This window comes from Petromyzon marinus, chromosome 51 (assembly GCF_048934315.1).
Source record: "Petromyzon marinus isolate PM22_M1 ecotype Great Lakes invasive population chromosome 51, UKy_Petmar_22M1.pri1.0, whole genome shotgun sequence".
NCBI lineage: Eukaryota > Metazoa > Chordata > Hyperoartia > Petromyzontiformes > Petromyzontidae > Petromyzon > Petromyzon marinus.
The window spans coordinates 13,679,535-13,704,351 of NC_133717.1; the positions used below are offsets into that span (position 1 = coordinate 13,679,535).

Here is a 24,817-nt window from a genome sequence, read left to right on the forward strand (position 1 = left end):
AGTCAGACACGGACTCACATGGAGAAAGACAGAAGGAGAGGCAGAAACAGATACAGAGAGAGATGAAGACAGATACACACACACACACCTATACTGATATGAATAGACACAGATACAGACAAAAACAGTTGGGAGAGAAAAACACAGAGAAACCCAGATAGACAGAGGAGCAATGAAGAGACACACGCAGAGATTCACACAGACGGACAGACAGAGAGACACAAAGGAGAAGAAGAGGGACAGGGACACAGAGATATTCAAAAGACAGTGACGGACAACAGACAGTTTATTGTCCTTCCCCCGCACCTCCGACGAGCACGGTTGGCTACTTGTGGTGCAAAGTAAGTTCAACGTGCATACAGACAGAATATTCAGGGTACCCATGATGTGGGGAGGGGGGGCGGTGCTCTCAATACGTACAATGTAGCAGGCCCTGTTGTGCGCCCCTCCGATCGATGGGACAAGGCGGTAGCAACAGTAAATGTTCTGCAGTGCAGTGTGTCTGAGTAAACCACGCCCATCGTGGACCCACGCGCAAAGCAATCCCTCCCACTCCGGCCATCCCCATCCCTCCCTCGCCTTCCCACACTTGCTCATTCCCTGCTGAAGCCGAGAGCGACACCGCCCCTCATCGGAAGGGAATCGTTTTCCAGCGACGTCACACTCGCTCGTGTGTGCGACGAGAAGCCCGCAGCGGGCGTATTGAGGAGCACATCAAAGGGGTGTGTGCGTTTGTGCAAGCGCTGTCGGCGATCTGTAGCTGGGAGGCTTTGCGTCGCAGTCTTAATTGGATGTACGGTTAATTGCAGCGGTGGGTGAGGATTTGGCGATTCGACGGACCGCTCCGGCGGCGATAGGATAGGCTTTGTCCCCCCCCACGTTGGTTTTACGCGATGGGAGATTAGTTCTCAAGTCTGGGCTCGATTTGTTATCGGAAGGAATTTGCATTTGTACATGCCGTGCGATCTCGCTGCCCGAACACGGGACGCGGCAGTGGAGCAGGCGGGACCAGCGCAATGTTGTGAAACGTCGGCCAAAATATTTTAAATAAATTTCACGGAGGGAACATTCGATTTGCAGCGGCTGTTCATGCAAAGGTTCGAGTGTTCTAATTCAAATCGACTATAATTTAGACGAGACATTGTGTTTCAAGCTGCACAGAATTACAGGTAAGGTCTGTGTTGATCTAATTGCAGTACATGCTTTTGTGTAATATGTATAATGTACGTAGTTTGAATTATTATTTTTTATAAGTACAGTGTGCGTTTTTCGTCTTCTTTGGTTTTGTAAGCTCTGTGAATATTCTACGTAGTAAATAATAATGATCATAATGCCATGTATTTGTTCACGATGGTTTCGCTGAGTCCCTAGGCTGTTGTTCAGGAGAGTCCTGCATTGGGATGTTTGGTTTTCATTGAGGATATGGGAGTAACCAGGTAAACCCACACATACGTTTGGCCTGTTAAGCCTGTGCAGAATTTGGCAACGATAATAATGATTCTAGATTGACACGAAGTAAATTTAAGCCACATGTTATTTGGTGTAATAATTCTTAATTAATTTTGTGTAAAAACGAGTACATTTTCGAGGTTTAGTAAAAGTGTCTGTCCAGCGTGGAAGAGTAGGCCAAAAACACCCTTTAGTGGGGCTCTCTTGAGGTCCCTTGCCAGTGCAGGCCCTCTCCGCCTGCAGTGGCGTGAGCGATCACTTGCAGGGCTGCGCCTTTAGCCAGTCAAAAGTGTCTCTTCCGGCTCATTCAAGCGGTGGAGAAGTGATCTTTGCCCATTCATTGGTGGCCTTGGGCCAGCGGTGGAAATTCCACGTTCCTATGGTGGGCACCGCTCCTCTACATGTGAGTAAACAGCATGTGTTGCACACGTGCAGCACATGTATGAGGGCCTCCCCATGCTGTGCGGGTCCTTGGGGGACTGGGGGGGGGGGGGGGTTATTTAACGGTACTTCACCATGCTGGTCAGTGCGGGTTGACGGCGAGGAGCATAGACGTGGTGGCATGGAGTACAGTACAACATTGGGGCTTTGCTTCACCGCCTACCTCTGTTGGTCACCAGGAAGGCCCCCGCAGCAGCCTATAGCAACCTGTCGTGCACGCTGGTCGCCCGTCCAAGCACTGTCCAGGCTCAACCCAGCTTCGCTTCAGAGGTCTAATGACATCAGGTGCATTCTGGGCGATTTGGCCATAGGTGATAATACCGTCCATACACACATATCTGCTGCACCGTTATAACGTGTGGGTTTTTGGTGGTTAAAACGTAACAAACGCGAATGCGTATATGTTTAAAATATTAACAATGCCTTCGCTGGGTGTGTACGTGATGAAGGTGTGTGTGTGTTATTTGGCACGTACTGTACGTACACGATTTAGACTGATGAAATCACACCGGCGCACATATTACACCGACGATGAATAATTTATCCTGAAAGCTTTGTCAAAATGACGAGCCTTTGCAGTGCATTGCTGCCGATGGATATAATCGTAAACAAACGACGGTCTGTTCGCACACTTTGAAGGGTAGAACAGAGGTTAAGAAGGGGCGGCCCTGCAACTGCCTGCTCGTGCCACTGCCGGCGGAAAGGCCTGCACCGGAGTAACCTCAAAGAGGGCGCCGCGGGGGGGGGGGCGGGGATTTGGCCAACTCTGCCACGCTTGGTCTGATGTCTTGGATGATGGAGGTGGGAGTACCCACACTTTACCCCAAGCATTCATCCTGCTCGGTGGACAGAGGCGGCGGGGCGGGGCGGGTGCTGTAGATGGAATATTCCCCGTCGCCGCTTAACTGCAGAGCCGGGAGATCAATTCGAACCTGGTGACCTCTGGGTTTGCAAGTCAAGTGCCGAGCTGACCGTTGCAACCACTGTGCCAGCGTCAATTCCACCGCTTTAAAAATAAAAATATTTTTTTTTTCCCCGTGGGCCTTTAGAGAGCCAACGTTTCCCAGCAACAATTGGTGAAGCGGAAGGCTGGACCCCGCCACCCGCAGCACCCCGTCTCGGCAATCTGATCCCGTCGTTAGCAGGGCGTGGCCTCGAAAACATTCGATCGACTGTGGTTGCCGGCAGCGTTTGGCCGACGGACCTGAACGTTGTTTCGACGTAGCGAAACGGACCCCATGTTTACTCAACTTGGCGTTATGCAAAAACGCACCGTGACGGAACGAAATTAATATTTAAACAATTTTTCCCGGGATGGAATGGGGGAGCCCTTCATCCAGCAATGGATTGACAATGGCATTTGAATTAAATAACTATTACATTATTTTTCAGACAATGTATCTGCATATAGTTAGGACGAAAATTGTCCCAACGTTGAGAAATGTTTCAGAAATGAGCCTATGAACAAATCTCCCAGAATGCATCTGATCTCTTCAGATTTCAGAAGCTAAGCAGAGTTGAGCTTGAATAGTGAGCGGATGGGCAACCGCCATCCAAGACAGCTGTAATAGCTGTGGAGCTGTGAGGAGGAACAACAGAACACAGTGCAGTAACATTATTGTTGTACTGTACTCATTTACTCCCACATCTACACTTCCGACTATTGACAATCTGTCACTATAGATCGAAAGTAGCGGAGGTGTTGCTTGACCCACATCTCTGTTGCGTTTTGAGAATGTCGGTCCCGCTCTCATCCTCGGACATGGTAACGTGGACAAGCCTACCACCAGCTGTGCCCCAAATTACCTTGTTTTGCTGTGTTCTTAATTGAAAGGGGGTTGGAAAATGATGACAGCAACCCGCACTGACCAGCATGGTGAAGTATGGTCAAACAACCCCCACGACCCACATGGCTTGGTGGGGGGGGGGGGGGGCACTCTCTTATCCAGTGTCGGATTGACAAAAGGCCTTTTACGTTGGTGCCACGCGCGCCTTTGTACGTGAGCCCGCGCGAGCGCACGGTTAATGCCGTGGCTAACGACGTCTCGAAACGTACACCAGCTCAATAACGTCCCCCGCGCCGTGGCACAAACAGAGTGGGTGTTTGACAGCATGCACGGGGGTGGGGTGTGCCAGGTTTCTGGCTGCGACTTGCACACACACACACAATTACACCGTACATTCACCGTCCGCTCGGACGGACAAAATGAGACTTGTGCAGCGTGCAGTGTATATTTGTTGGGCGATGAGATGAGACAGAGTGGGTGTTTGACAGCATGCACGGGGGTGGGGTGTGCCAGGGTTCTGGCTGCGACTTGCACACACACACACAATTACACCGTACATTCACCGTCCGCTCGGACGGACAAAATGAGACTTGTGCAGCGTGCCGTGTATATTTGTTGGGCGATGAGATGAGACAGAGTGGGTGTTTGACAGCATGCACGGGGGTGGGGTGTGCCAGGGTTCTGGCTGCGACTTGCACACACACACACAATTACACCGTACATTCACCGTCCGCTCGGACGGACAAAATGAGACTTGTGCAGCGTGCCGTGTATATTTGTTGGGCGATGGGATGAGATGCTCGCGCACAACAAGAACGCTCGATTCATAGCCGGGAAGCGGGCAGTGATTTTTAACCGAACCGAGTGATGCCCGTGGCGTAGTGGTCGGTACGCCGGACTTGCAAACCTGGACGTGGCTCGTTCGATTCGTTCTCCCGGCACGGCATTTTAAACAACTGTTGAGTTTCTTAAATTCCCCCACCCCCGTCTCTGTCCACCCAGCAGTATACATGGGTCCACCAGAGCTCGTCGATGGGCAGGTTGGAGTGTGGTGGGGTGAGGTGTGGGTGCACGCGTATCCCTTCGAAGACGCCTGGCCGGCTTGGAAGAGCAGGCCCCAAATACCACTTGAGTGAGCAATTGCAGGGCTGCTCCTTTGCCTCCTTTAAACAAAAAAAAAACCCGCAGACAAATTCAAAGGCATTGGATGGCTTCCACCATTGGGCGCGATTGACTTGCGGCACCGCGTGCACATTTGCGAACGCTGATCGTTCGGCGCGATCGTGAATGCGCCCGGTTACGTTCCCGCGTTTTGTGCAAACTACTCGCTCGAGATGCGGTGCAAAAGCGCCTTGCAGGCATGGACCAAGTTGAGCGCGGTGGTTTGGACTGGCCGCTCGAGGTTGTGGCCCCGGCTTGTTGATGTTATTATTGTGAATCGCGTGGGCGGTCGGCCTTGGTGGGGTAATTATTCAAAATATTTTTTTGCAAAAAGCACTTGGATCGTGTCATTCATTGTGCTTACATTGTGTTGCTTTCTCATGTTCGAGTGGTTTTTTTCCTTTTACATCGTCACCTTGAATTTTACAGCAGTCCCATTTCTTGTCACCGTTGGACCTTGTTTTGTTACCCGTAATTATTGACAAATCCGCTGCATCGCAAAGCGCTCTATGTCGGCAAGGGTTGGTGGACCCACGGGGGGATTGAAACTCCAAAAGCTGCAAGGCTGCGATGTGGCCACGTGATGGCAGTACGGCAAGTGGGCCTGTGAACTCACCTGTGCGAAGTGTTTGGGTGTTAGCCCCTCTCATGCACGGTGGGTTTCCTCCGGATCCTTATATTTTTTTATTAGTCACACGCACATCTCTCCTTTAAGAGGAATTTGCAAAGTTTCATGTTTCCTGGTAACATCGGTGTCAGTGGTCCCGATTTATTTCTCATTCTAACGAGCGTTGAGGCGTCGGCGCTCATTGCATTTCCACAGCCCTGAGCCAGTCGTGTAAATTCCACATTCCTATTGCAGGAGCGAGTTTGTCCGTACGACAACCACCGTTGACTTGCCCACAAAGTGGTACCTATTGTAATCGACCCCAGATGGATGACGGGCTGAATCAATCCCCCCCCCCCTCCACAACCAGGATGTGAACTTGCTTGACTGCTGAGCCACCCGGTCTGACTGTGGGTAAATAAACACTTATTATTATTGTTGTGTTCTACTTTGACTTTTGAGTGCTTTTGTTGACAATAGCTTCTCATTGGAGGAAGCCCTGTGTGCAGAGTCTTGGCCTGGCAGCGAAGTCCCTGGGTGTTGTTGGGTAACACAGTGCCCAGTGTGCAGAGCTTTACACGGTCACCCTACAAATCATAGCGAACAAAGATCGTCTTTAAATTCCGCATGCTTGCGTTTGTAAAAAAAAAACACGTGGACAATGGGGTTCTTTTGGGGTCCCACCCATTCATGAATTAATTTATTTCTTGTCTCATCACTCATTCATACCCTCCTCGTTTTATTCACTCAAATCATTAATTCATGTATTCACACAAACGTTAGCCCATTAATTAATTAATACTTTAGTCTATACTGGATTGTACACATTTAAAACATGGATGGCAGTCTCCCCATGCCACTTGGGTCACAGTGTATATAATATACAACCATGCAAACAATTCAATTTAATATAAACTACAGATAATAATTTACAGCCCTTTGTCAATCCACTGCTGGATGAAGCCCTCCTCAGGCCACTGCCACCTCTCCCGATCCTGCACATCAGCCGATATTGTCACTCCCATCTCATCGGTGGACGGACGTTCGTACTTACGCGCACTCCGTCCCTCGGCTGCCACTCCGTTGTTATTCTAAACCATCGGACGCCGTCCCTGATTGTCGCGCGTCCTTCCCAAACCAACTTACTCTTCCTCTCGGTTTGAGTGCCGTTCACCTGCGCGCGTTCTCAATTCCCACATGCTCCCTCATTCTGCTTCTCAATGCAGTTCCAAGCGTGCGTCATCTCCCCCGTGCGCGCACCTTTCGACGCAACTTGATTACAAAGCGGGAATTATTCCGCGGACGCGGGAGTGGGCCCGGGGCGCTCGCCTTCTGGCGTTGGAGCCAGACACGAGTGTTGCTTGTGGGGGGTGGGGGGGAGGGTTGCTTCCACATATTTCTAAACTCCACAGCCAAAGCAGCCTGAGCGTGGAAGGTGGCATGATCTCCGTGTGACTTGTGGCTCTCTGCCACGCGGAGATTTTAGTCCGTGGCTCGCTCATAGGCTCCGGATGTGTGGCCACTCCCGTAATAATTTTATATCACAGAGTATCCACGCATACCCACATCTCAGAACTGCTTCTCTGTGAACTCTCAGTGCGAGGCGAACTGGAGTTTTTCATACACCTCCCCCACTTGAAAGGGTGTTTGTCTTTTCGAAAGTCAAATATATTTATATTTCTTAGATCTGAGAGCTGGATATTTTGCCCAATGAAGTGAAAAACGTAAATGTAATACTGTCTGAAGGAACGTGACCTGCCTCTCATCCACACAAGGGGGGTGCACCGCTCATATCCCCCGTAAAGAGTGTCCTGTCTTATGACAGTCAAAATAAATCTATTGCAGCTAAATTAAGTGAGCACCAGATTTCCAAAATGAACCTGATTGGGGGTATTTGTACAGTCATTGATGACAAAGATGAGACTATCAATCCCCCGAATATCAAGGTTTGGCTACGTACAGTGGGAAAGAAGTTCAACAAAACGTACATCAGCTCGCTCCACTTGGCAAGATGGATTAATAACGGGCAGCTGGAACCCAAATTCAAACTCGGCTATCTCAGCCGTGCCGACTCGGTGCTAAAATGAAATGTAATATTGTTTTTGTTTTGTGCAGTCGTTGGTGTCCAGGCTGAGGCCAAAGACTCGCTCACATTCAGGAACCCGGTTCAGTCACAGGTGGCGTCCAGGCTGAGGCCAAAGACTCGCTCACGTTCAGGAACCCGGTTAAATCACAGGTGGCGTCCAGGCTGAGGCCAAAGACTCGCTCGCATTCAGGAACCCGGTTCAGTCACAGGTGGCGTCCAGGCTGAGGCCAAAGACTCGCTCACATTCATGAACCCGGTTCAGTCACAGGTGGCGTCCAGGCTGAGGCCAAAGACTCGCTCACATTCAGGAAACCGGTTCAGTCACAGGTGGCGCCGAGGCTGAGGCCAAAGACTCGCTCACGTTCAGGAACCCGGTTAAATCACAGGTGGCGTCCAGGCTGAGGCCAAAGACTCGCTCACGTTCAGGAACCCGGTTCAGTCACAGGTGGCGTCCAGGCTGAAGCCAAAGACTCGCTCGCGTCCAGGAACCCGGTTCAGTCACAGGTGGCGTCCGGGCTGAGGCCAAAGACTCGCTCGCATTCAGGAACCCGGTTCAGTCACAGGTGGCTGTTGCGCAGGGTCTCAGTGGTGGCGGCTCGGTGTCTCTGACACGGCATTTTCCTCCTGAGCCACCTGGGTCACCTCTACTTTTGCCACTCTTACCCCCCCCCCCACTCGATGGGCAGGTGCAGCCGATCATCCAGCGGTCATTGGAGAGACGCGGAAGTTTGGACACACGGCGCAAACGCTGGTCCTGGGGAGGGAGCAGCTCCGTGGCCGCCTCTCCTAACTCACCCGTGCAAGAAGGTGAGCTTACAGCGGCCACTCACCTGTTCACAGGTCCGATGCGTGTCTCCGTGTCCCCCCGTGCATGGTCACGTGCCGTTTGTACGAATCGCTTGCGTTACGATTCCTCACGTGCGCGTACGGCCCTCTCCCCCGACGCGTTTTCGGGTTGTGTCGTGCGGCGTGCGGCGTGACGTCCGACGTTTCGCACCACTCACCGGAAGGACAGTAATCCTGTGTTTGGCCCGTGTCCGAAAATGTGGAGAGCAAACTGTTACCGTCTTTTCTCATCTCCGGCCGGCATTTCCCACTGCAGAGGCATCTTGCAGTGCCACTTTCATCACGTGTCGTAGTATCGCCATCTCGCGGCCAGCCCTGATGAATAGCAAAGCTACGTAACAGCGTACTCGCGTGTTAAATTGTCTCGGTACCAGCCTTGTGGCCGACGCATCACGACAACACACGTGTTTCCGCGGGTATGCGACATTTGCCCTTGCTTGGCCAAGTCTCTTCTTGTTTGTGATGGAATACACAATCGTCAAACGCCCCCCCTCCCCCCTAGTGCTCGCTAAACGTGTCGCCACTGCCACCAGGCTGTTGTGTGCCTGCGAATTCACAGTTTGGGTCACATTTTTGTGGCTAATTCCGAAATAGGCGCGGCTCACGGAGTTTCAGGAACGTTTTTTAGTTTTTTTTGTTGTTGTCACAGTTTCTTCCGCAGTCGGGCCAGTTGTGCTATACTCACCAGCGGTTCAACTCCAAAACGCCCAAGTTTTTTGCGTTTCATTTATTTACGTGCTCTGTAAATTTTGCTTCGGAGAGGAATCGTAATGGATCTTAGGGTCCAGTGTTTGCGTCTAAATTCTGCGGCCCTGCAGAACAAAAAAGGTAAGGACGTTCGCAAATGTGTTTTGTGTATAATGCGCGATCACGAGTGATTAGCGGGGTGACGCGCTGGTGCGGTAGTTAACCCGCTGCGAACCCGGCGACCCGAGTATTTATTCCCGGCCACGACTGACATCAGTGGCTCGTAATATCGGGACCGGTCTTCGCCTCCTCGCTCCCCTCCAACAACCCGCACTGCCCAGGCGATGCGCAGTGCGGGCATACAGGCCCCCTGTGGCTGACATGGCATCCTGTGAGAGAGGCCCTCATCTGCTGGCGGATTGATAATCTGCGGAGTTAACTTTAAAAAAATAGTTTTCGTTATTACACGGTAGTGGTTATCCGATTGAGAGACTGGCCACCACGGTTGAATATGGAATTTCCGCCGCCGCTGGGTTACAGTTTGCAAACTGATGGGTGTCGCACCATGCTCACCAGTTCGAATGGGGGGGGGGGGCGGGCGGTACTTGACTTTGACTTGACATCATTGTTGTTATTGTGCTCATCCATTGAATGATCTGTGCCCCATTAAAGCATTTTATATATACACATTGCATAGATGAAGGGGGCAACCCTTCATTAGCTCACGCCACTGCTGGTGGAAGGTGCCCGGGAGATCTGAAGAGCCCCTTCTAGAAGGTGTTTGGTCTACTCTTCCACGCTGTCCATACGTCTCAGAAGGAGGAGTCCCCAGACTTTACTCTGTCGCCCGTGGCCTGCTGATGGACTAACTGTGGCAGCACCGCTCTATGCTGCCACGTCGGGAGAATAGAATCGCAATGGAGCCTGCGCCTTGAACCTACGAAAAATGCGTTTAGGATGTGCCGACCCCAGGCGTTGGGACGCTGGTTTTAGAGTCGCTCGGTCAGTCCAAGTTGTATTCTCGTTGTCTTGCAGGAGGGAGATCCCTGGCCTCAAACATGAGCCAACCTAAGCCCGGGGATTCTTTCATCAACAGAAGATTCTCAGCCTCTTCCGCAGGCATCTGTGGGTCACCTGACAGAGGTGATTTGACCAAACCAGGGCTGGGATTATGTAATCCGATTATTTAGGTAACCAGTTGCTCTGCACATTATCATGTGGCTTTGCTCGACTAATCAGATAACAAAGAGATAGTTGTGGAACAAAAAGTTTAGCTTATTTTTGTCATCTTGTCCCCGCATGTGCCGCTGGACAGGAGGTGATTGGCAGTGCTTTACGATGTCATGAGTGTCATCAGCCCGTGTTGTCAGGCTGGTTGTGGCTTGTCAGGGGGGGTTTCCCGCCGTCAGGTGGATGGGTGTCCAATGATCATAATTTTTTTTTGAGACCCAAGGTATCGGCTACAATAAAGTTAGTTAATCGACTAATCATCCCAGCTGGAGACCAACTCGCCCTGCATGTGCCTGATCCTGTCAGATCTCAGATGCTCACTTGGAAGGTAGACTGCCTGGGATTGCCAGGCGTTGTAGACTGTAAGGTAGTGGCAATACAGAAATGGATTCTTAAATCTATCTTTATGGAGATTTTGATTGTTACCCTCTCGAATGCTTGGGGTTTCTCCAGGTTCCCCGGTTTCCTCCCACATTAAGCCAAACTCTCATGAATGGAAATGGCTGAACGCCCCAATTACGCAATCCTCCCTCTAAAGGTCTTAGGACACTGAGGCAATACCTGGGTAAATGGCATTAACATCATCATCATCGATATTATTTCCAACGTGTTTTCGGGTTGTGCCCGCGCGTTGTTCTGGATGGCAACGGAAAGTTCACGCTTTGCGAGCCCCCGGGAGCTTCTGCAAGAACCGGATTTTAGGACAGTACGCGGAGCAAATCTGCAAACGCATCGGAGAGCCGTACAGCACGTCACGTTATTGTTGCGAAAGCTTTCACCCGTGGCACACCGCAGGAAGGTAAGTCGGGCACGGTCTCAAGGGGAGAAGGATCTTTGGGCAAGCAGGAGAGAGGGTGAGAATGAATGACGCCAAGATCTAAACTGAAACTAAACGAAACTATTTTTATTTTACCAGGTAAGGCCCCACTGAGCTATGTCGCTCTTTTTCAGAAGTGACCCGGATATCACAAATGGTAGCTCAACAAAGTGGCTTATCGTGTGGAAATTAATAGCAGTAGCCAAATACTCTAAACGCGCGATGTTGATTCTAAATGTGGATGGAAAAACCGGAGGACCCGCAGAAAAAACTGCGCGACCACGTGGAGAGAGACGTGCAAACTCCCAAATATGCAACAGGCGTCATGGTGGCGATCGAACCCACGCCCTCCTGCATTCCAGGCGAGGGAGTAACTATCCCGCCATCGCGGCACCCCATAGATGTCGGGGATGAGATGGTGACGGTGAGAGGGGGAGGTAGGGAGAGGGTAGGAGCCAGTAGCAGAGGGAGCCGCACAGAGCAACCGTCTCTTTTCACAGCGGGCGGCGAGGCAGAGGCAATGGGTTCGGAGTTGGGGCGGCCACGCACAGAAGTCACGTGACTTGAGCTGATTCACAGATGTAGATAAATGGCATTAGGGCTCAGTATGATTTCCGAATGCACATTTCATGCGGCAAAAAATACAGTTAATTGCGCGTGCGTTGCTGTTGTGTCTGCATTTATTTTCCGCGACAACACTCCTCATTCTGCATTTTCCGTCTATTTCTGTTCAACATAATTTAAAAGTTATTTACAATCCATTGCATTGCTTGACATCATGTTACATGCTTGTTAGTGTTTGGCTGTGTGCACTCGTCAGTGTTAATACAAAGGGTTGCTGGAGAAGTCGGTGTCCTCACACAGAGAGCGGCGAGTGGCCTCAACGACGCTGCATTGTTTCTCTACACGGTCCCCTTGAAAGTGCAATCCGCATGGTCCATCATCATCGTCATCATCACAGTTCCAATCTACTCGTCAAACCCCTCTTTCACAACGCAATCATCACTCGGGTCGTTTAAGTAACCATCGGTTTCGTTTTCGTCGTGCGCATCGTTTCATCCTCATGAGAAAAAGTCCTTCCCTCTCGGCAAGCGATCCTCTTTCTGCGGAGACATTTGGGAGGTGCACGCCGCGAGCCGGGTCTGACTATCTCCCATTGAAAACTTTTTTTAAATTCTGTAATTTGTACGTTTTAGCGCGCAGAGCCAGACCATTTTAATGGCCTGTAACAAAAAATATATATATACCTTATGTCCGATTCATCTTTGGCGGCGGCTTCGGGGGGGACGCCTTCATCACAGCATCTGATTGCCAATGGCTGATGATGATGACGACGGCGATGATGATGCTGTCGATCTCATTCTTGTGACATTCGGCAAACCCACTTAAATGCCACGTGCTCGCGATTAGCCTTCGCCCTGTGCTGTCGTGCCGCTCTCGTGTCGGGCCCACCGACTTTTCAAACGCTCGCACCGGCTGTGTTTTTGTTTCGAACAAAACTCTCTTGCTCTTTGTAATTGTGCACGCAGCCAAATGACAATCCATCTTGTTCCATCTCATGCTTGTTTTGGTTTCTTTTGTGTGCGTGCGCGTATGGTGTGTGTGTGTGTGCGCGTATGGTGTGTGTGTGTGCGCGTGTACGTGCGTGGGTTTAGCACCATCTTCGTTTGAACGCCGGCCTTCCGACCTTAATGTTGTTAGTCGGTTGATGGCCCCAACGCGTTCATCTTTAGCGCGCAGCCGGAGCTGTGCCGTCCTCTCCCTGACCGGTAAAGCTATGGAGATATTCATCATGGCAAGAAAATAACACTGAAAGAGCCCGTTGACTTGAAAGTGGCCGGGTGTCTGTGTTCACGAAGCCAGCCACTCGCAGTCCCAAGCGTGGCCTTCCAGGTTAGGCCACGTGTTGAGTGAGTTTCAATTTTTTTTCTCTCAAGCTTTGCCCATGAAACTACTGCGGACGTCACTCAACACCACGAAGATGTCGTACTCTGCGGACATCTCAAAGATGCACGCGGTAGTGCGTGTGGCGAAAGCGTGAGAGCAGAGCGGTTCAACTCGTGGTCCAGCCCACAACGCCCGCCAATCGTCTATCTCAGGCGGGACCATAAGGGCCACATCATAGCCACTGAGCCAGCACATTTGAGATCCTGGGTTTGAGCCCTGAGTCTGAGTGGGTGCTCTATTTTCCCAGTGGTTTCACAATGCCTATGTTGAAAGACACTGAGCCAGAGAGAAAAAAAGGTCCTTGGATTGAACCCTGGGTCTGAGTGTTTTTGTTTTCAGTGGGTTTCCGAATGGCTTTGTAAAGGACAGTAAGACAGAACATCTGTGTTTGGGTTTAACGAGTTCCGAGGCTGGGTGTCCCCATTGTTCCGATTTGTAATAACAGTCGTTTAACACATAGTAGCAGGCTTACGCGACCAATATTATCCATAATAGAGGTTTTTTGGGGGGTTAAAAACGCGTAAATATAAATGTGTCGTTAAACCGAATGATAGATATCCATTGTAATTCATATGAATACATTAACCCTCCCCCATCCCCCTCTGGTCTTCTCACCTGATCGGCTCACAAGTAACGACTCCACATTTATCCCCCGTCTATTTAAAACCGAAACAGGAATAGGATTTCTCTACAACGCTTGCTGTCGTCTGATGATGCTGGTTGTTTTACTTACTGGCGAAACGTCACGACACTCGGATTGTAAATGTGGTAGTGGGTTTTCTCTCCAACATACCGGTGTGTTCTGTACTAGTAACGAATTGGCACGTTTTGTTTGCGTGACAAACCTTACTAATTGGCTGTATCGTGGTGGTGGCGGGTTTAACGACACGTTTATATATTAACGCGATCTAACCCAATAAACCTCTTATTGATAATAATGGCCGTGTGAGGGACAGTGAGGCCCTGGGTAGAGACCTTTTTGCCACAAATATAGGATGTCGGTTTGTTACGGAACAGTGGTGCTGCGGTTCTCACACTGCGCTACGAACCCGACGAACAGAGTTCGATTCCTGCCAACGGCTGACACCAGTGACAAAGCGATGTTAGAACCGGTGTACGGTTAAACAACCTCCATGAGAGACAAAGTATGTGGGGACGCCTTCATCCAGCAGTGGAGTCGATCGACAGAAGGGGGCTGTGAAATATATGATTAAGTTGCCACTATCGCAATTCCACGGTCACATTTAGCCAAGCGTCGTTCGTGTTTTTTTATTTATTAGTTCACTTTGTCTTTGCAATACGAAAGTTGGCCCTCAACAACCACTTGGCCGATATTTCTTTTGTATATAAAATATTTAATATATAAAATATTTTTTTATATATTCAATATTTGTATTCCACGTCCTCCCTCACATCATAACACTGCAACATGCTGACATTTTGGACGGTACGACCAGTTTCATCGTCGGTGTCAGGCACACCGGACTCATCAGAGCAGGCAGGGGGAAGGGATTTTACCTTTTTTTTTTACACTTTCCGACCCGACTTTATTTGCATCTCGCCTTAGGCTGAAGGCTTTATTTATCAAGCGGTCTCGTGATGCATCAGTATATTTTGGAATAGTCTTCTTTGGTTCTTTCGGTAAAGTCACGTAGAATGAGAATAAAATAATAAATTAATGAAATAACACTAACAATAAAATTCTCACGACGTTTCGGCCACAACATTATTATTTTATTCTCATTCTACGTGACTTTACCGAAAGAACCAAAGAAGATGAATCCTTGCAGTCACGAAAGCTTTAAATCGAAGTTTTGGAATAGTTTTACGTGTCCTGATAAGCTGCATCCTCTTGCTCTGAAATCGAATTGCATTTTTCACTTACAATTAACCATTTCACTTACAATTAACCGTTTCACTTACAATTAAGTGTAGTCATTGCCATGTTTTTATCGTGCTTTTAACGTTTCTTTATTAACTGCCAGTCTGTCTATTTGTTCATCTGTGCTTCTTTCTGTCTTCGTCTATTAGTTTCTCTGTCCGTCTGTATGTATGTCAATCTGTCTTCTGTCTGTTGCGCTGTAATGTTATCTGGTTTCACATCCATCTGCTTTTGTTCTGTTCATCTGTCTGCCCAGCTTTCTCTCTGTCCATCTATTTGTACATTGTACCTCTCGAGTACATTGTACCTGCCTCTCCATCTCTCTGCCTCTCCATTAACCCATCTGTCTGCCTGTCCATCTACCTGTGGATCTGGTTTTCTCATCTGGTCTATTTGTATCTGTCTCATCGATCTATACATCTGTGCTGTCATTGTCTGACTTTCCACTGTCTATCCATTCGTGTGTTACTCTCTCTCTCTCTGTCCACCTGTTATTATGTCTGTCCATCTATACATTTTTCCACTGTCTTGTCTGTTTATTCATCTCTCAGTGTGTCTCTTATCTATTGCCCCTTTGTCCAATCATCTATCTGTATCTGTCTTTGTGTCTGCGTCTCTCAGTAGATTTCTACCTCTCCGCTTGATTTAAAAAAAAAAATATTCTGCTCTTTTGTTCATCTCTAAATTTGTCTGTCTTCCCTTGCTTAGGGCTGGCTTCCGGAGGTCGTGTTGGGTCTTCGGGAGGCCCGGTTATTCCTCCGAACCGCCCCCTGCGGAGCCGGAGTGGAGACAGACTGAGCAAGGACTCTTCAGACAATGGCTCTAGCCAGGACTTAGAGGTGGCTCATACGTACGCACCACATACGTACTCCCCCCGCGTACGTACGCACCACATACGTACCCCCCCCTCCCCCCTGCGTTCGTACACACCACATACGTACCCCCCCTCCCCCCCACGTACGTACACACCACATGCATACCCCCCACGTACGTACACACCAGCTTTAAGATTAACCCCTTAACAGCCAATGCATAATTTTTGGACGAGATGTCACCCTGCAGCCAGCCAGTGGTTTATCCTTTATTAAACCTGTTTTAATTCCGACGATAATCACAACTCGGATGTTAATGGTGCTGTTGATGATGCCATTGCTCATGCTGCTGCTGATGATAATGATGCCGATGCCCATGCTACTGCTGCTGATGCCGCTGATGATGACGACGACTTTCTTGCCACGTGTTTTCGCAGACGAGCTCTAGGAGTCAGGAGACCCTGCCGGCCATGAGGCGTGAAGCGGCGCACTCAAAGCGCTCCCCTTCCCCGGCCACCGAGGCCAACGACAAAACCCCGACCTCGCCTGCAGGCGGCATGGCTAGGTACGGCGGCGCGGTGCCCCGTGATCTACCGCCGCGGAGGGCGCACGCACGGCACGCGACAAAAACGCGTTAGGGCTAAACGAGAGTCGGGCGAACGCCGGCGCTCTGAGCGTTGTTTACACACGCGGGCACGTGGGCACGCGGCCAAACGGCGGGGCTACGGTTGCGCTTGTTCCGCAGGCTGCCCTCTCCGGCGAAGTCGTCTCCCGCGCGACGCCGCAGGACGTCCCCTGGCAACGCGACCCCCCAGTCGCCCTCTCGCCATCGTCCGCCGTCGCCCGGCAACCCGCGGCAGGCGCGGCGATCGGGCGAGCGGACGAAGGAGCGGGCGGCCACGCCGGGAGATGTAAAGTCGCCCGGCACTCCCGAGAAGAAGCTGCCGCGCGGAGCCAAATCCAAGGACAAGGAGGCCTCCGAGGCCCCGGCTGAACAGGCGAACGCCGGTAACGGTGTCACACTTTTTTTTCCCGCTGGGGGGTGACTCTCAAGCCGTGGCCGGCATTTACTTGACAGAGGCGGTCACTGTCTTGGCAGTAAACACTCCTTACGCTGCCTTTCCTGGTGTTTAGAAACTTTTTTTTAATTTTACCAGGTACGGCCACACTGAGCGATGTAGCTCTTTTTCAAAAGCAACGTGGCTATATGAGCTATCATCACAAATGATAGCTCAATGAAGTGACTTATCATTTGGAAATGTACAGCAGCAGCCAAATGACCTAAAGCACGGATGCATAGAGACGCATAGAGACCCATCGAGATACATAGAGATACATAGAGGCCCATAGAGACACATAGAGGCCCATAGAGACACATAGAGATCCATAGAGATATGTACAGAACCATAGACTAAACGAAACTATTTTTATTTTACCGGGTGAAGCCCACTGAGCTATATGGCTCTTTTTCAAAAGTGGTCTGGCCACAAATGATAGATCAACGAAATGGTTTATCATGTAGAAATTTATAGCAGCAGCTAATTACTTTAAAACACACATTCATTCTAAATATGGAGGGAAAAATCGGAGGACCCGGATAAAAATCCACACGGCCACCACAGGGAGAGAGAGAGACACGCAAACTCCAAATATACAGTGAGCAGACATCAGGGTCAGGATCGAACCTACGACCTCCTGCATACCAGGCGCAGGAGTTTTAACATCTCGCCACCGTGGCGTTTATCTTGTCATTTAATATATTTCGTAGTAAAAGTCAACTTGAAATGCGCCGCTACTGCCGCACAGTTTCCCGCTCGCTTGCGTGGCACGAGGAGGAACCCACGGACGAGCGGCAGAAGCAGCAGCCAGGCGGTGAGCTGTGGCACCAGCGAATTGGCCAAGTTCTGCGGTCCTCTCTATATCGAGTTTGTTTTCAGTCGTTCAATAAGACTGTTTACATGTGGGAGATAAACTGGAGCGCCCGGAGGAAACCCACGAGGTGGGAAACAACTCCGTTCCGCTCGGGTGGAACGTGTGCAGTACAACACATTTGATGGGCCGCCTTCTGACGAGCCAACGTATCATGGCTCCCCGGACACCGACTGGTAGGGAGTTTCACCGCGTTCATGTGACCCACTGACCGTCGCCTGGAATTAAAGTTCCCGTGTACTCCGCACTATTAAAACGGTCCCATTCCCCGACTTTAGATGATCTTATCCAAGGGGCATGTTCCCACATTGCGCATACTCCTTTGTGTTCTTGTTGGCAAGTCATCAGCGCTTGCCTTAGGGATGGACTCGCCTTCGCCACAGGAATGTAGAAGTTTCTACCGCTGGCCCGGGGCTGTAAACGGGGGACTTGAGCGCCGCCAGCGATGCTTCCTTTTTAAAATGTCGTTGACTTTTGGGACCTTGACTTCCTATGTTGTACAACAATTGGTGCGGTCATTGTCTTGACCGCATCGTCGTTGTGGCTAGGAAATGTTAACTGCCTTTCCTGGTATACAGGAGTTAGTGGGTTCGATCTCGACCCTGACGCCTGCTCTATATTTGGAGTTTGCGTGTCTCTCTCTCCCCGTGGTTGCGTGGATTTTTCTCTGGGTCCTCCGGGTTTTCCCGCCACATTTAGAATGCACACATGTTTAGAGTATTTGGCTGCGAGAAATATCCACGTGATGATAATCCACTTCATTGAGCTATCATTTGTGAGAGCCAAGAGATATATAGCTCAGTGGGCCTTACCTGGTAAAATAAAAAAATAAAGAAATAGTTTCATTTTGCTTTGACAGGCTGCTGAAATCTGGATTTTAACCAAGGAGCTCACCGTGGCAGTTCAATGCCCTGACCTATTAGCCCCATCCGGCCACCAGCTCACCGCGTGTGCATTGTGTTTGTGTGGTGTGTGTGGTGTGTGTGGTGTGTGTGGTGTGTGTGGTGTGTGTGGTGTGTATGGTGTGTGTGGTGTGTGTGTATGTGTGTGGTCTGATGATGATCAACACCAGTGACGATGATCTGAACCGATCCTGGGCCTCGCCTAGGTCGACTCAGCCTCAAATGAGTACCTGGTGCAGTGTGTAAAGATCGTCACCGGGGAGACAAAGGCGGTCGGGCGTGATGCTGGCCACCCACCCCCTCGTGTGCCGTGCCGGCCTTCATAGATGCTCGCTAACAGCACTTGCCCCAACAGTCTGTTCAGGCTATACGGGGGAACTTTGTGCGGTGTGCGTGTGTGCGCGTAGGTGATAACCGCGCTGGCACCAGTAATGCGGAGGAAGCCACGAGGCTGCTGGGAGAGAAGAGACGCCAGGCTCGGGAGCAGCGCGAGAGGGAAGAGGTGGAGCGTCGCGTCAGAGAGGAGAACGAGCGGTAAGAATCCTTCGCTGTCACGGATACAAAAAGACCGAGATCCCCCGTGTCGCCTTAACACACTGGTGGGGCAAGTGCTGTTAGCGAGCCCCTATTAAGGGCAACACGGCACACGACGGGGTGGGTGGCCATCACCACGCCCGGCCAGCTTTGTCTCCGCAGTGCTGATGTTCACGCACTTGCACCAGGTACTCATTTCATGCTGAATCGACCGAGGGGAGGACCGGAACCGGTTGAGATATTTGTCACCGATGTTAGTTATGAGCGGGTTCGTAACGCAGCGCGCTAACCACTGCACCATCGTCGCTTTCCACATGCACACATGGGCACACATGAGAGGAGCGACTGATTGAGTGATTGATCGATTCATCACCATCGCTGGCTCATGAGAGAAGAGATGGCTCACCAGAAGGTGTACGAGTAGTGGATTGACTTATTGATTGACTAATTGATTGATTGATCACAATCACAGGCTCATGAGAGATAAGCCGGCTCACCAGAGAGTTGATTGACTGACCGATCAATTGATCGATCACCGTCGCAGGCCCATGAGAGAGGAGCCGGCTCCCCGGAAGTCTTGAGGAGCGGCCGATTGGTTTTCTTAATCGATCGATCGACTGGTCGACTGATTGACTCATTGACCGATCACCGTCACAGGCTCATGAAGGAGGAGCTGGCTCGCCGGAAGGCGGAGGAGCGGCTGCGGCGGGAGGAGGAGGCGCGCCGCGCGGAAGAGCAGCGAGCGAGGGACGCGGCCGAGAGGGAGGCCCGCGCCGTGGTGGAGCGGCTGCAGCACGAGCGTGACGAGCACAACAAGCTCGTCGACCTGCAGCGCCAGGTACGGCGCGGCCCCCGCGATTACGCCGACGTCACCGGCGATGATCGTGATAACAATAATCATGATGATCTCGTTTCACCTGTTATATGTTAGATACCCTTCGCCTTACTCCCCCCCGCTTCTATATCGTACCTGTCAATCCCTTATCAGCGCCTACCTTATTACAGACTATTTCAGACCTCATTGGTCACCACGTACCCTTATAAATCTCAACGTTCATCTTATAAAGTCCCATCACAAACAAATTTTTATTTTTTTGCCCGTATTGAAACGGCTGTACGCCATACGGACCTGAAAACTAAATTTTCCTGCACAAGAATACGGGTAAACCGTATGGGTTGACAGGTATGTTATATAAACTTTCACCTCTCTGCTAGAGATCCTCCCCACCTGGGCGTGGCATGGAGCCCAACTTAACCCCCTTCGCTAAGCCCGCTCACGCCGATCTCGGGCTCTTGAGCGTGGAATTTTTGTTCTACCCCCCCCCCCTTCTTGTTTTGTGATTGGTGCCTTGTTGCGGGCTCAAGTGGAGTTACAATAAAAAAACAATGAGTACGTAAAAAAGTTACGATGACATCGACTCGTAATGCGCCGCCGCCGCCGCCGCCACCGCCACGCGGTGTTCGCTCCTCGCTCCCGAAGAGAGAGAGGACGACTCGGAGGCGCGGCGAGGAACCAGCGGACGGGCGGTGAAAGGCGGCGGCAGAAGCAGCAGCAGCAGCAGCAGCAGCCGAGTGCTGCCTCGCCAGCTGCCCTTTGCCCCCTGCTGGCAGATCGATGACCCACCGCCGTGGCAGGTGCCGAGCGACCGTGTGCCGCTCGGGCACGGCTGCTCGTTTCGTCGGTTCATTCGTTCGCGTACTCATGCCACCACGGCAGCACGAAGGGGGGGGGTGATTGTGGCCGATGCCGCGAACGCGTTTCCTCCTCTCCGCACCCCTCCACCGTCTGCCCTCGCCGGTGGCAGAGAGAGGAGGCCGAGGCACGGGCTCTGGAGGAGGCGGAGCGGCAGCGTCAGGAGCGCGAGAAGGTTTTCCAGCGGGAGGAGCAGGAGCGGCAGGAGAGGAAGAAGGTGTGCGCGTGCGGCTTCCCCGGTGCAGTTGCACCGCCTGCACACTCCTCGATGGCTGTTGCCACTGGTGGAGACGCGCGGCCGTTGTGCCAATGCACTGCTGGATGAGGGCCCCTCCCGCGCCGTTGCGGGCCACGGTAGCTATGTGCGACCATACCTGACCACGGTGGTCAGTGCGGGTTTGATGAACGCGGGGAACGTGGGCATTGGAGCACGGATCAATGTAATGGTGGAGTTTTGCTGCTTTTTAACGCCGCAGCAGCCTATACCACCTGCTTTATTCGTGGTGGTCATCCCATGCAAGCAGTATAAGCAGGCCAGACTTGGCTTGGCGTCTAAGAGCTTGACGAGATTGTGAGCGGGGAGCGGCTTCTGGGCAACAAACAAACAAAACAAGTTTACGTTTAACTGCGTTTGTTTAAACAGCAAACCACACTGGATGGGGTTGCAACTGAGTCTCACCAGCAGTCAGGCCTGGTAAACAAATACCTGCTGTGGTTTTTTTTATTCCTGCTGCTGCTGCTGCTGTCGTGTTGTCGACAAGATCGGAACTGGGTTCTCCCAGATGTGGCAAGGAGTACTCCTCCGAGTACGAAGGCTGTTTTCTTGTGTTTCCTGTTTTCAGCGCTTGGAACAAATCATGAGCAGGACCCGCAAGCCGTACAAAGCGGACGTGGGGAAGGTGAGACTCTCTCTTCAGCATTGATTTCTACATTCATCTACTGACGTGGTAGTCGCATTAGAATGGTGATCAGGAGGCGGCTGAGCGAGTGACTGGAGTGAATGGAATGACATGGTACAAGAGGATATGGAGCTGAGTGGACTTGCCAATGAGTGGTACAAGCGGTGTCAAGATCGGCCTCTGTGGAGGAGGCTCGTGATGGACGCTACTACTGGGCAGTTAGAGGCAGTCACCCTCCAGCAGCAACGGAGGTCAGGGAAAAGATGCTCACAGCAATGAGCAGAGCGCCAGGCAGCTAAAACAAAACACAGTAGGGGGCACAGTTGGTGCATCTGCCAGTCATCTTCAGTCAGTCAACCCATGGCACCTGGGTCTGTCTCGTGACCTCCTACCAGCGAGCTTTTGACACTTCACGTGGCCTCAAGGTACACATAGCCTGGCACAAGCGCCGTAGTGACGTCACCGCCACTTAGTGGCGAATGGCGGTTGTTGTTGTTTGGAGTGTATTGGTGAGTTCTGATTCTTGCAATTATCATGCATAGTTACGCTTCCTCTCATTGCAGTCTGTGCTGGAACCCATCGTTGCCGTTGAAGAATCACAGAACAAGGGCCTGGATTTTATTTCGGAAGATGATAGTGGACAAACAGAAGGTTAAACATACACGGATAACAATGCCTACACGCATACCTACACACACACACACACGTGCCCAACACAATGCACACACAACCACGTTCGCACGTCAGTATGCCCTTTACAGATACTAGGACTGTCATCAGCAGCATCATCATTAGAAACAGCACTACTATCATCACTGCCATCATCATCGGTAGCACCGATAATAGCGGCAGCCTCATCGTCATCGTTAGCATTTCCACCACCATCGCGTCATCTATGTCATTGTCATTATCAACAACATTGTTATTAACTTCGTCATCATCATGATCATTGTATTAAACATATTTAGGTATACAGCACTTTGTTACCTTTTTTGTCATATAACCTGACTGTATTATCATAAAAATATATATTTTACAATATATACATAAAATATAACAAGCTGACTAACATATCTCCTAAGCCAACTTGTATAAACCTGGTGTTGGTACTAGCGATTGGTGTAGAGGTTTTGTGGTTTTCATAAAACAAAAACACGTGAAGGAGCCCTTGGATGGACAGACAGAGAAATGAGTGGCCCGATCAGTGGACTTGAAAACGTTAAAATATCACTCACCAATGACTGCACACAAAAAAACCCCACCACATTAAATTACTTTCTGCGTTTCATTTGTTGTACTGACGCACAGTTGTCACACGTGCGCGAGCGGAGTGGCCAAGTGCTTCCCCCGCTTACTGTGTGTGGACCAGAATGTCACTTGAATAAGGGGATCTCGGAGGTAGCTCTGTGACTTCCACTTCTGCGGGCCGCTCTCTAGCACGGAGGAGGGGCTGCGTTGCTCTGCGAGAGATCCCAATGGATGGATTCTTCTTCTCGTGGCGATGCCGATGGCGCGGCGGCGTTTAAATTAGTCGCGTATTACACAATGTTGGATACTATCGGGAGGCAATTAAGATAGCGTGTCCAATGTCCTCTTGGGAATGGAACAGACAGACGCAATGTTATATGCGCATTAGGGTGCTACTCACGATGCGTATGTAAAAGTTACATTTACATTTTCTGGGATTACATCCTCCTCTCTGTTACCGTTGTGTAAAAGTCAACAGCTGAGAGTCATTCTCCTCGGGTTTGTGTCGACTACAAGGTGCTCAGTATCCCCTCTTCTTCCCTGCATCTGTGCCTCTATACTGTGACTCTGTGTATTGAGTGGCACAAAGCTACTCACCTACTCACTCGCCTACCCACTCAACTATTCACTCACCTATTCACTCACCTAGGATCCCCTCCTGTTCTTTTGTGCCTCGATACTGTGACCTTAAAAATAACAAACTTGAAATTTGACTGGCGCCCTAATGCACATAGTTTAAAAACAGTTCCCTTAAACTACATGCAATGCACATACGTGTGGTGCATTGCATGTACAAAAGCTCTCTGCCTTGTTCAGACCACCAGCTCAGAAGAACTGTGCGTGTGGCCAATTTGTCGTTTTTTAGACCACCAACTCAAAGAGTTGATAAATATTTGGCCATCCCAACAGCCAGCAATGAACCCGACACACGACTTGACACCGGACTTGTCCTCGTCCGGACCCCTGAGCCCAGCGCCGTCACCAACTGCAACTCCGATTAGCACGGTTGGCTATGTATGGTGCGAAAGAAGTTGAACATACACGCAGCACGTGCAACGTTCGCCGCTGCCTCATACAAGGACGACCTCTACGGGGGACCCCCACCCCCCCCGTCAGCAACGTCAGCCTAAAGGTGGCCAACGTTGAACGAGCTGACGAAAGGTGTCCCCGGCAGATTTCGCAGCTGAGGAGGACAAAGAGGAGGTCCCGTTGGGCGGAAGCCCCGACGGGTGTGAGAATGGAGGAAGGGCCGGGGTCGGCCGGGACGACGCCCTGGGGTCGGGGCTGGCAGCGGACGGGAGTCTGTCGGAGGAAAAGTCCGACGCGCCAGGGAAGATTCCTGGGCACGTTCTCCCAGCGGCCGCGGAGGCTTTTGACGAGGTGCAGTCGATGGACGTAAGGTAACGAGACGAAGGTCGTTGTCTTCGACGCCATTCACGTCGGAGTGAACGCCACGTCAGTTATTGCCGTGAACGCCGCCACCATCGACGCCGTCCTGTGACCACCGTCATTATCGGCACCATCATCATCGACGTCACAATATTTCATCTTCGTAACTGCAACTGTCATTTTAATTGACCCTACAATTATCATTTAGCTATGATCAATGTCATAGCCATCATCATGGCAGCATAGCCAGTGGTGTAAATGTGCCGGTATGCGACAGTACGCCATGTCGGAACTTCTCATGACACCAAACACAAGTGGCCTCACTTTGCACAGCAGTTCCTATTCCAATGCCACGATGTTCCCGCAGAGGGGCCATGGCAGTGTACGTGGACTGCATGACGAGTAGGTTTTATAACCGGCACTTTGACTTTCACATTTCCATCACCGAGTATAGCGACGTCGCCGGAACGT

The 24,817-nt window shown here is 50.9% G+C and overlaps 1 protein-coding gene across 6 annotated transcripts in view; it reads left to right on the forward strand.

Annotated features, from left to right (window-relative positions):
* LOC116953412 (uncharacterized) overlaps positions 1–24,817 on the forward strand; it is a 58,942-nt gene that overhangs the window by 25,583 nt on the left and 8,542 nt on the right. For 3 of the 6 annotated variants that reach the window (XM_032973597.2, XM_032973596.2, XM_076075001.1), the window contains 12 exons: positions 8,218–8,338; positions 10,100–10,207; positions 12,767–12,880; positions 15,649–15,779; positions 16,190–16,317; positions 16,498–16,760; positions 18,991–19,117; positions 19,775–19,955; positions 20,923–21,027; positions 21,653–21,709; positions 22,273–22,360; positions 24,132–24,357. In XM_032973597.2, coding sequence (XP_032829488.2) covers positions 8,218–8,338; positions 10,100–10,207; positions 12,767–12,880; positions 15,649–15,779; positions 16,190–16,317; positions 16,498–16,760; positions 18,991–19,117; positions 19,775–19,955; positions 20,923–21,027; positions 21,653–21,709; positions 22,273–22,360; positions 24,132–24,357 — 1,649 coding nt within the window. Of the gene's footprint in view, positions 1–566; positions 1,170–8,217; positions 8,339–10,099; positions 10,208–12,766; positions 12,881–15,648; positions 15,780–16,189; positions 16,318–16,497; positions 16,761–18,990; positions 19,118–19,774; positions 19,956–20,922; positions 21,028–21,652; positions 21,710–22,272; positions 22,361–24,131; positions 24,358–24,817 lie in introns of those variants that run through there. The other 3 variants (XM_032973600.2, XM_032973598.2, XM_032973599.2) reach the window with 3 other exon arrangements.